At 41.7% G+C, this 12,091-nt stretch overlaps 1 protein-coding gene across 1 annotated transcript in view; it reads left to right on the top strand.

Moving 5' to 3' along the window:
- Window positions 1-12,091, top strand: part of LOC136268016 (guanine nucleotide exchange factor subunit RIC1-like) — a 30,506-nt gene that overhangs the window by 17,575 nt on the left and 840 nt on the right. The window contains exons 21-31 of the mRNA XM_066063244.1: window positions 6,394-6,536; window positions 7,046-7,132; window positions 7,732-7,779; window positions 7,830-7,866; window positions 9,087-9,186; window positions 9,430-9,466; window positions 9,521-9,645; window positions 9,933-10,009; window positions 10,061-10,411; window positions 10,460-10,583; window positions 11,648-11,845. Of these exons, the coding sequence (XP_065919316.1) occupies window positions 6,394-6,536; window positions 7,046-7,132; window positions 7,732-7,779; window positions 7,830-7,866; window positions 9,087-9,186; window positions 9,430-9,466; window positions 9,521-9,645; window positions 9,933-10,009; window positions 10,061-10,411; window positions 10,460-10,583; window positions 11,648-11,845 (1,327 nt within the window). The remainder of the gene's footprint in view (window positions 1-6,393; window positions 6,537-7,045; window positions 7,133-7,731; window positions 7,780-7,829; window positions 7,867-9,086; window positions 9,187-9,429; window positions 9,467-9,520; window positions 9,646-9,932; window positions 10,010-10,060; window positions 10,412-10,459; window positions 10,584-11,647; window positions 11,846-12,091) is intronic.

Here is a 12,091-nt window from a genome sequence, read left to right as displayed (position 1 = left end):
AATGAGCGGAGAAGATGCCCCATGCCTGGGTCTTTGGATGAATGGTTATTAATTGCTGCTACAGCTGCCATGTTGTCTGAGAGCACACGTATCAATTTTCCTGCCCATAAGAGACCCCAAAGTGCCACGGCCAGTACAATTGGAATGAGCTCTTTGATAGATATGTGAGCGTCAGTAAGTATGCCTGCCCACTCCAATTGAAACCAATGGGATTCCCAGAACGCTCCACAACCCCACGATCCTGACGCGTCTAGGTGAGTATGCTCCGAGGGCTTAGGAACTAGAGAGTCCAGAATCGAGACTCCATTCCAGGGTTCCGCAAATTGAAACCACCTTTCTATATCTGAACGTGCCTCTACGTTGAGTCGAATCTTGTGGTCTGGACGATCAAACTTGGACGCGAGGTCAATGAGTCTCTGCAAAAAGATCCGGCTTTCCTTCACCACTTTACTAGCGTAAGCCAGAAGCCCTTTTAAAGACTGTAGTTCCTCTTTTCGACATGATGTTGCACCGCGCCAAGACCTCAAAGTGTCCTTGAGCGCTGTAAGTTTGACTACTGGAAGTCTCAAGACACCTTGGATTGTATCAATCTCAATCCCCAGAAAAACAATGGTGGACGCAGGGCCAACAGACTTGGTCGGTTCAATTGGGAGCCCTGCCTGCTCACACACTGCCTCCATGATAGCTACATTACGAAAGCATTCTAATGAGTTTGGGGCCCCAATCGTGAGGAAATCATCAATATAGTGAATACCCCATGTGACGCCATTCTGCCTCATGATCCACAAGAGAGCGTCAGCTATCTCCGTAAATAGGAATGGAGCTGATCTGAGTCCAAATGGAAGCACCGTTTCAATATATGCGCATCCATTCCTGTGAGATTCCGTCATTGACACACGCACCAAATGTGGTTGAGAGGTCCATGATGAGGCGCCACTGGTTTGGTCTACCTTTCTTAGGGATCACTCCTAGTGGGCTGAAGTGAACGCCCCACTCTCGTGCTTGGCGAGGCGAGTCTAGCCTGACGACACGACGGGCTGCTACCTCTTTCTTGATGTAAGCTAATACTTCTCTCGGGTGATCCATCGTAGAGAGTAAGTTTCACCTTGCAGACTCTAGGGGCGAGCCCTTGGGCCTAAAGCCAATGCGAAAGCCTTTCTCAAGTCCGTTAAGAATCAGTTCGGCAAACTGCTGGTCTGGAAATGTCTCCAGCTGCTTTCTCCAAAATAATACTTGGACGGGCGATACCACTGCACAGCAGCGCTCCGGAAGTCTGGGTGTAGTAAGTTGCAGCATTGGTACAGCTCTCTGAGTCTGCTGGTGATGGGCAATGCCGGTTGATCCAGTTCTAGACAAACAGATAGCGATGATATAGCTAAGTACTCATCAACGTCGGACACACTTAACGTTAAGGCTAGAGCGATTGCAGAACCGGAAGGAAGGATCCATTAACCACGTGTATCGTGCCTTCGCATCTGAAAGGCCGGACGGTGTGCCCGCTGATACCACGAGGTGCCAGATAACTATCGTGAACGACCAGTATAGTTACCGCACCCGAGTGTCGAATTGGTCTAGCTGCACTGACCACCCAAACATGTATGCACGTTCCGTACTCTCTGGGCAAAGAGCTGTAACATATCACTACATCAACATGTACAAGGATACAACACTGAATAAAACAACTATATATTATGAGTTTTGAGCATGTGCCCGCACGTGCAGCCTACATGAATCAATACAGTATCTGTATAGCCTAATATACACATATACAATAACACAAGTCTACACCCACTGAGGTCAGGACTCAAGTCAGTTACTTCTGGTGGCACTTGCGCCGTCTTTCACCTTGTTTGAGGTGTGGCAACGCAGCCTTCAGTGACCTGGGATGCCACAAACGATACACCTGTGGGAGAATCTGCAATAAGGGAACCTGCAGCCCTTCGGTGAATTGTACTTGCGGCAGACTTCCTGTTGACTCTGGTCGGCCTGCGGGGCATCAGCTGCTCTGACCTCGGGAGTCTGCTGTACTGGACGCTTCCTGGGGGTGATTGCAACACATGATCAATGCCATAGCAGTAACGGCACCATGCCTCAGGGGGGTTCGATGCCATGTTCGTGAAACATTGAGCATAAATGGTAGCGTCAACCCTTGCCCAGGATAAACCAGGTTTGCTGGCCAAATCTTGCCAAAAATTCTGGTCTTGAATGACCCAGCTCGGCCACTTGAACCGTTTGGCATGGGTGGCTGTGTCTGACAAGTACGTCATCAGATCGAGTAGTAGAGCAGGGTTGTATGTTCCCAGCACAGCTGCAAAAATGGCAAAGCATTGAGCCCAGGTCGGAAAATCAGGTATGAGCTTCTTAGCCCCTGCCACGTCGTCCACTTGTACGAGAAGTAACTGCCCATCCGAGCACAGGGGCGTCCGGATCCGCCCTTTAGCTGGGGGGAAATCTGCAAAATCCACGTACTAACCTGCTTGGATTTTTTCTATCACCTTCCTTGGGATAGAGGGGAGGGTTCCTCCAACACGTACTGAAGGGTTGGATAGTTGCTGCCGTTGCCAAGCTTCTAGCACTGCCCTTGGTTCGGTTGCCAAGTGTTGGGCTGTTCTAAGCATACTAGAACCAAGCTGCCCTACTTGGTTGGCTGCCAGCTCCTGTGCTGAAGGGACGTTACCCAGCTGGTTACCTGTGAGGTAGACAGGAGACAATAATTGATTGCTAGATATAAGCCTGCACAATTAACATACAGACTCGACACCATGCATACATGTACGAAGATAACATGTGTGACTTGGGTGCGACCTACATTGTAGCATAGCCCGACCTGCCACCTGTGGCCGTTGTTTGCCCAGTCCAACGAGCTACCTCGAGTTGAATGGTTATAGTGTGCGTAGGTAAACCCTACGTGCCTCACGCAGCGGTTTAATCCTGGCCCCGCATGCGGCCCGCTTGCAAAGATTGGGCGCCACTTAAAGGGGGGGGGGGGGTCTGTTGAGAAATGACAGGTAAGCAGCTGCGTCAGCAAGCCAAGCATGCCCCGCCTGCCCGGATTGGCATGTCCGCGACGCCAGCACACATTGCGAATCGACGTGTATTGCCCCGCTTGTCTGCAAGCTGACAGGCCAAACGATAATCCACTGAATAGCTACATTGTCCCGTGGGGTGCACCCTGAATGGACATGATTTGTCCATTAACCTACAGAACAGATGGCCACCCCAGAATAGGGGACCTAGCCACAAACAGTCAATACCATGCGGAGAAACTATAAAAACCCACTAAGAAGTAGAGAAGAGTTACTACAAATGAGGTCACTCCCGTAAGGAATGGGAGGAGCTACGAGAGAGTGAGCTAGCCACCTTAAGGCTAACGTCGCATAACCACCCACACATGTTGAGTTACCAGAAACAAGTACCTTGGTTGGCCTTGAGAGATGGTTGAGACTGGTGCTGAGAGGAACCGGACTGTGAAGAAGCGTCCTGAGCTGGAAGAGGTGGCCGAGAGAGGTTCTGAGAAGAACCGGTAGTAGCCTCCAGGGTTGGAGCAGTGTTTGGTCGTGTAGCTAGAGCCACTCGTTGTGCTACACCTTCATTGCACTCCCTGTGCGTAGCCAAGCCCAGAATAATTGCCTGAACATCTTCGTCTTGCAACGAAATCTCCATTGAGCTGAATTCAGTTGAGCGTAAAGACCGAGCTCTCACCAGCAGTTAGCAGTTTAAACCGTTGCTACGGGATTACGTGTTGGAGTGGTTAGACCTGTTCAACCAGTTTAAGAGGTGCAGAGCGCGCTCCTTTTCTGTACCCGGAGAAACTCATAGCTTCCATGTTAACTCCGTTTAATTTATTAAACTTCAAGAAACTGCCTAGAATATCTATTTTTAGTTGCTTACATCATACATTAGTCTAACATGAAACCACATTAAAATTTGATTGGCTGGTTACCAGGAGTTAGATCCCTTGTTTTCATGATTGCGGAATCTATGCAACACAGGAAGTCACTGGAAACGTGAACATTTCCGAAGTCTTTCCATGAATACACGGTTGCAACTGATACATAACTGGGCAGTAAATTTAGACCCTAAAAAGTCTTCACGCTAACTTGCTAAGGTTACTGTTAGATACACTAGTCTTATCTCACTTGAACTATGCCCTTCCTGTATGGGGTCCTCCACTTTGTCAACAGTCCTTGGAATGTATGCAAAACCAGGCAGTGCAGATGACCATGTAACTATCTAAGTTTGGCCATGTATCTCAGTATTTTCCACAACTCGGTTGGTTACCATTTAAGAAACGCATTCAATTCTGGTCTTCTTGTCTAATGTTTCGCCAATACCAGTAAGTCGAATGTATTCCTTTGTCACCTCCGATTCAGTTTGGTTGCTGCCATTCCCAATATGATACCAGGACAAATGACTTCAATTCCCAGAGGTTTCACCTTGTGTTTACTCGGATTTTTTTTAGGTACTGTTGCTCACTGGTGGAATGCAATACCATCCAACTTCCATCCTGCCATCTAAGACTGTCACTACCAGCAATTCTGCCGCGATTATCATGCTTATTTGCTTAATAATTTGTAACGTTTAGTTTGTATTAACAATTTTGTTGTCTGTTTTGTAATTGAATTTTTGGTTGTTTAGCTAATTTTTGTACAGTGTAATTTAGTGTTACTGTACATTGTCACTCCTGCAAGGAAGAACGGCTCTTGCCGATTGTGTGGAGTTAAAACAATAAATCAAATAAAATAAAAGGTGTGACTAGCTAGCTGTGGGTGCAATACTGCTGTTTACAATATCTCTCTGCTATAGTGTAGCCTACTCTATAACAAGAACCTACTATCTTTGCTCTGTCTTTAAATTACGTGATATCTGTCTTTCAAATTGATGTACCGATTCATCGTCAAAATCACCTCTAATTTCTTGTTAAATTACGTGATATCAGTCTTTCAAATTGATGTACCGATTCATCATCAAAATCACCTCCAATTTCTTGAGTAATCAGTATTCAGCAGTGGATTCAGTGTTCAGCACAGATTTTCAGCACAAGTACACATCACAACAACCAAAATTTTTCAATAGATGTTTGTAATAAAACCACTGGTAAGATTTCACTTATATTCTTCACCTTAAATGTGTGCTGAGTCTTTTCCCAAAGGATTTCACCTTCAAATAATGCTCAGTTCATTGAGTTTCATTTGCTCGTGACACAGTCAAAAATACGGGAAACTGCCAAAAATTCAAGCTCAAGATACAAAGGTGCCAATTAGCTGATCACATGATACCTGCTACAAGACGTTTTGGGACTTAAATCAAGGAGATTTTAGCATGCCTTAGGAAATTTTGTGGAATCAACAAGCAGTTGCAGTATCAAAATCGTGTATCTCACGACCAAATTGTGAGAGTTGTGAGGTCTGGAATGTGTCTATTGGAAGTAGACAAAAAAAAAAACAGACGATTTAACACTGTTCATTAGAAGTTAGTCACCTAGGTTGTTCTGCTTGTTCTCAAGTTGTGTTTTCCAATCTCACCTTATAAGACTGAAGAATTGTGACTCATTGTTTCACCAGAAAAGAAATGCTATCCTTTACTAATACAATAAATGAAGAGATCTCATCTAGTAAACACCCCATTCTGAAATTACTCTATTCCTAGCCATTTTCAAATGTTTTATAATGATTGTGCAACTCCTCGATTATGATTGGCCAGCCAATATTTGGCTGGATCGCACTTCCAGGCCCAAGAAACTTGAGCAATGTCACCAGGCAGTGTTAGTGGAGACTATGTTTTCATCTGGGTAGATCCATGTCTCTGGATTGACACACAAGCCCAACAGTTACCTACATGTAACACTGGAAATGTGTAGCAATAAATGAAGTGTAACAGCTATGTTTCCTTGTTTTTACTAATTAACATCCTACATTTCTCATTGTTTTATTTGTTGTCAAGGTACCCAATAGTGAGTTCCTTTTTTCAACATGCCATGCAAAATTCTTTTAACAACTTGGTGGAGTGATCAACACTTTGTTTGGCCCATATGCTGTGGTTGTCTATAGGCACCCATAGATGGCCCAGTCAACTGGTTCAATCAAAGAGCTTGTTTGTATATATTCTGTACAGCCTAAATATTTCGAGGAGGGAAATTTTTGCTGATTTTGCAGTTTTGGGGGTTATCAGTGAAAATTTTATCCTAGACTTCCATATAGTCTAATACATTTTGGGAGTGTTTGCAAATCCGTGAAAAATTAAATATTAGCAACATTGCTCAACCTTGAAAAATTTCCCCCTGAAATATTTACGCTATATGGTAGTGTGTGTGTGTGTGTGTGTGTGTGTGTGGGGGGGGGGGGTTATCACTGCATATTCTAGACATGCTAGTTACTAAGGCTATCATTTCAGATGCTCTTCTCCCTCGTGTGGTGGAGTTCATCAAACAGTTTGAACAGTTCCCAGACACTATTGGATCATGTGCTAGAAAGACAGAGGTTGCCCTTTGGCAGTATCTGTTTGCTGCAGTTGGTAGTCCTAGAGATTTGTTTGAGGTACTGTGTGTTGTTCTGAGAGTAGTTTACTGTACTAAAATAATTTATTATTTTAGAAAATTTGTTGAAAGAAAATTTTATTGTGGCAGGCTAACCACAAAATAATATTTTTTTACTGCATGCTGTATATGGACAAGAAGCTCATGGGAAATTACTTTCACTTTAATAGCAAGAGACAATAATAGAGGAAATGTGCTACTAATAGGTTGCTGTATTTATTATTTCAGGATTGTATAGTCCTGCATCTTAGTAAATTTTGCTCTTTAGAAAGTATTTACATGTGATTTCTGTGTAGTATTTACCGATTTTATTGTACTATTTATGAAATTATCCAAGTGCAATCTGAAGCTCTTTATATGGAATTGTGTAATTCTTAGGTAATTTTGTAGTAGTTATGTATTAAGGGAATTGTGCTTCAGAGTAGTTTTGCTGTATCCAATTAATTCTATTTACTATTTTGTATAATTGCTTTTTATGTAATCATAGACGTTTTCTGTTCCCCTGTTCAGACTTGTATTAAACAAGATAAACTAAAGACAGCCGCTACTTATCTGGTCATCATTCAGAACTTAGAGACTTCAGTAGTTAGTAAACAGGTGAGGAAAACATCTGGTATTTGAGCTGGAGGTAAATAGTATTATGCAACATAACTAACATTTCCCAAATTTGCTGTTAAAGGTTTTTCCTCTTAAGATTTTCTATTGAGTTCTTAATTCAGAGAGTTTTGAAGAGTAGATTTATTTTGGCTGTATATAAGCAAAACCTAAAGCCATTTTTGGAGATTGCCTTTTAATTCTGTCCAACAAATTACATGCTTTGCTCTGTGAATGTACAAATTGAATATACTGTAGTAGTGTTGATTGAATATTCCAAACATTTGGATACAGTAATTTGAATTAAGCCCATAAGCTGTGCAGAGCCTAAGATGCATGAAACCAACCTCGATGCTTAATTTATGTAGATTATGAACAAACTGCCATATGTATAATGTAAATTTTGATATCATTAGTTTCTGGTTCCTGGGCATTACTTACTCCCTAACATAAGATTTTTAATAGAAATACTAAAAGAATAGTTGCATATTTGGTCATTTTGTTCTTAACTATTCGAATAGTAAGACTTACTATTTGTTTCAGCTTTAGTTCAACAGGTTAAATACAAAATAATGTTAAACTCTGCTTGTCACTCCATCTAGTTAGCCACACGATTATTGGAGACGGCATTAGAGCACTCCAGTTGGCAGGTATGGCTCTGAGTCATGTCCTAGAGTGTGTGTTACTGTTCATTGTTTAGTTGTGCAATGATCTGGTACGATTCCTTAAGGCTATTGGTAAGACTGTGTGTTCATCAGTTTGTTGTACCTTCTTGAACTGGTAATACAGTCTTTTGCAGCTTAAAACTATTGTACAGCGAACCACTCTATAGTAGTTTCTTGGAACTCAGAAGTTTTGCCACAATAAAGAAATTTTCCTCTTTAAGAGTTAAAAATGTATGGAGCTAGCCAGGCCTGTTGGGACAATAATCCATGTCCTTAGTTTGGAGGATTTTTTTTTGTCTACTATGCCCCTAATTCAGATTTCACAGTATTGGACAAGAAAACAAAGTTAAACAGCTCCTACTCTTAAAATTAAAACTTTACAATGACTACAGGAAAACTAATATAAGTTTTCATGCTCAGAAATTAGAATTTAGTGTATATTGCTTACAATATTGGGTGACAGTAATATACCGTATAATAACAAATATTGGCCAAACTAATATTTTGCGATTTGCTATAAAATTGCAGTTGGCGAAAATTAAATTTGGCAAAATGCTCTCATTGAAAATTGGCGGTGCACATGAGTGGTGTAAGAATGATGCTATAGCTTTTTGTGGGTGTGCTGAAATGTTATGGATTTAGTCACTACATGCATGCCAAGTCGCTTTTATGATTTTAACTGGTCCGGATCTGATCCGTTTTAAAGAATATCCAGGTCCTGCTGCCATAGATATTAGAACCTCCTGTACTTGAATATCTATGCTACTGTAGCCCAATTTCATTTGTTGTCTGTAGGCATACGTAGAGCCTCACCCATTTATCAATGGCCGCACAGAAATTCATGTCTGTTGCTGTTTTGCAAGCTTATGTGGAGCCACTCCCACTAACCAAGTACGAGTTCTAGTCGATTTTCATGCATAGAACCAGGCTGATTTACCAGTAAGGTGTGTTTAAGTAGTATCCACGAAGTCACACTTGGTTTGTCCATAGATACGTAATAATATTGTCGTAACCTATTTCAATAACTGCTATCAAAATCTTGACCCAAGGCATGAAAATAATATTAAATTTGGTGATTTAGTGATGAATCGCCAATTTGCCAAATTTTAATTGATATACGGTAGTCATCTCAGAAATCAGGCTACACCTTTGCACACTGTAAAACAGACACGTCATGTTCTATCCAGCATACCCTAACCTATTGCATCTACAGTGTTTACTGCATAATACGTGCCATTGAGAATTTGTACATGTGATGTACGTATGATGTTTTCTCATGATGGTGTACACAGGTCCTGGGGATTCCCCAGTGCAGACACCCTTACAATTACAGCCATCCGGTACTCCACAGAAGATGTCACCTTCCCTAAATGAAGACCATAAGGTGCTCAGGTGAGCAGGGGGTGGGGCTAGCCCTGCAATGAGTATCCAACTGCATGGAGATCTCTATAACGAACATGTTGGGACTGTTTTTACATTTTTATTTTTTTATTTATTACTTTTTTGTGCTTTTCCAAAGGTAAAAAATGTGTGAAGCCAAGCTAATAGTCTTATTTCAAAGGTTTCTTTCTGCCCAAGACCTTAATCCAGTGTTGTCATAATGTGTGTACACTTGTGTAATGTGTTCTCTTCCAGACCACAATTTGTATTGGATCTTGCCTCAAAGGAGGAGGTCAGTTAGTGATGTGTGTTAAGATTGTTAACAATGTGTGTTCTTGTTGTTTAGTATTTTATTGACCTCATTTTGAGTCGACATGCTAGAAAGTTGTTGCTTGCTTGCAAGTTACGTGATCTTGGGAGATTTGCTGCCCACTTAAATTTCAACCTTCCAGCCTGGCTCTCTAGAGAGAGGTTTGTAGTGTACTATGTGCCGTGTGTGTGTGTGTGCGTGCGTGCGTGCGTGCGTGCGTGTGTGTGTGCTGTGTTAGTGTCAGTGTGTGTGTGTGTGCTGTGTTAGTGTCAGTGTGTGTGTGTGTGTGTGTGTGTGTGTGTGCTGTTTCAATGTGTGTGTTTGTTTATCTGTCTGTCTGTCTGTTTGTATCATGCTGTATGCATGTGTCTTTGTATGCTTTCTATCTTGGCTTGTGTACCTTTGTTTAAAATGACACAGTATTTCATGTAAAATAAATTACATATAGGTACAGAGCTGCATGTGTTGATGAGTATGTGTCCACACTCTGCACACTACACAAAGAACTTCAGTGGCCGTTCCCAAGTGAGCAGTAGCAATGCTCTTAACTCCATGTTGCTATATGTCACTGCACAGCTACCACAACCCGCCATCGCTCCAGACACAGTACTGGCAAACGACATACTCACTCCATCATGAACAGCTCCAGTGAAGCAACAAGAAGAAGTGACACAAGATCACAATCACATGATTTGTGTGACAGTTCTGTATCATCTTCATCTACACCAAACTATGAGAGGTCTCCCTCGTCACTGCAACGAGCCAATCGTCCACCAGATCTCAACCTCACAAGCAGTCACGTGTCATTACGTAGCAGTAGTACTAGTACTGTGCCTGAAAGAGTTAGAGTCCCTCCACATGCATCAACACCCGAGAGAGAGATAACCAATCAAATACAAGATATTTCACTTTCAGTTCAACCAATAAGTATGTTGTTTACATTACAACTCAAGTCTGTATTAACACCCTCCCTAGATCATTCTCCAACTGATAGTACTGCTAACACTGAATCAGAATGGACATCAGATGATTCACTATCCGGGATGTTACCACCAGTGTCGTCAAGTCGTAAGCCACACCAAGGAGAAAAGGAAATCAGGTAAATAATGTTTAGAAGCGCGCATGTGTGGGTGTGGGTGTGTGTGAGTTAGTCAGAAATTAAAGTGAATGCCTGCCATTGATACAAGAGAAGCAGGGGACAGGGTTTTACCCACACAGAAGCCCATAAAACGCTACAACGCAGCACTTTCAGACTTTTGATATTGTATTTTTTGTTGTCATGCAACAATTTGTGTGGGAGCACAGGGCTAAATGTGTGTGAAAAATCACTGCCTATGTCCACTTGATTTATTATAGGTGGCATACACATCTGTTCTCCCTGAATATCAAACAGTACAGTAGTACTGTTTGTGCCGCCTGAAATGCTACATTTAAAAATCATCCTAGAAACATCTTACATAATGAAAAAACATAACATCAAATACAGCATAATAACAAGAAAATGCTTACAAGCAGCCGAATATAGAATTTCAAAAGAATTGTCCAAACTCTAATTTTTGTCTGCCTGCCAGCCTGACCACAGTCGCAAGGGTGGAGGCCAAACAAAATAATGTATGGCCGTGTTAATTTTCTGTATTAACACTTTCCATGAGCAGCATGTTTAGACACCCCAAAATAATTTAAGGCATTTACGCTACTGTAAAAGATACTGGACACCCAGTAGATGCCTGTAAATGAATCAAGACCATGCGTATTAATGATGTTGGTTGATTAATACCATGTAATTGAGCATGGAGACCACACCTCTTATCAATCTATTTACTCAATCTATTTACTCGAACACATTTGACCACACCCCTTATTGGTTTAAAGGAATAGTGACTATAAGGTAGGCCAGAGGCTGACTTGATACAGTAGTCACACTCACACATGTGTAATATATCAACAACAACAAAAATAACTGAACAAACTAGTATATTTTAAAAATATGAAGTTAGGATCCAAGTGAGTGAAACAAGAGATGAAATGATGGTATCACAGCATAGCTCAGTGGGAAAATCCCTACTTTGGCATTCAACAAAATTGTTATGATGTGCCAATGTAGGGATTTCCCCACCGAGCTATGCTGTATTACCCTTGGATCCATGTGGTATTGTTCTTCAGGTATTTTGTGGAGGTGTTTCTAGAAGGGTATGGGCTGGAGTGGGCCTGTCTACTTGGCATCTTACTACTGGATCCATCAGTAATCAATTCTGTACTACACAAGATATCATCAATGCCTCCTCCATCACTTCAGCGAGATGTGGCCAGTCGGATGCTCGAGGGGCTAAAATCTTTACAGTCATGGGCCGAAGAGGATTGGTAATACTATTGTGTTTTTTGTAGCTAAGAGTGTGTTACACTGTGTACCAGTTCCATTGCTTGTTTGTGACAATTTTGGAATTGACCACTTCAGCATAAAAGCAAATTTTAAAATAAACTTTTCAAAAATATTTCTTTTACGGTATCAAATACAGTGTGCACAACAAATACATGATGGCTGCATACAAAAATACATACTGTACATAACAGTCAAGTGGTAGTAACATGCTGCAAGAGTTGGCGAAG

The sequence above is a fragment of the Dysidea avara genome, chromosome 10 (genome assembly GCF_963678975.1).
Source record: "Dysidea avara chromosome 10, odDysAvar1.4, whole genome shotgun sequence".
Classification (NCBI taxonomy): Eukaryota; Metazoa; Porifera; class Demospongiae; order Dictyoceratida; family Dysideidae; genus Dysidea; species Dysidea avara.
This window is presented reverse-complemented; position numbering and strand designations above follow the sequence as displayed.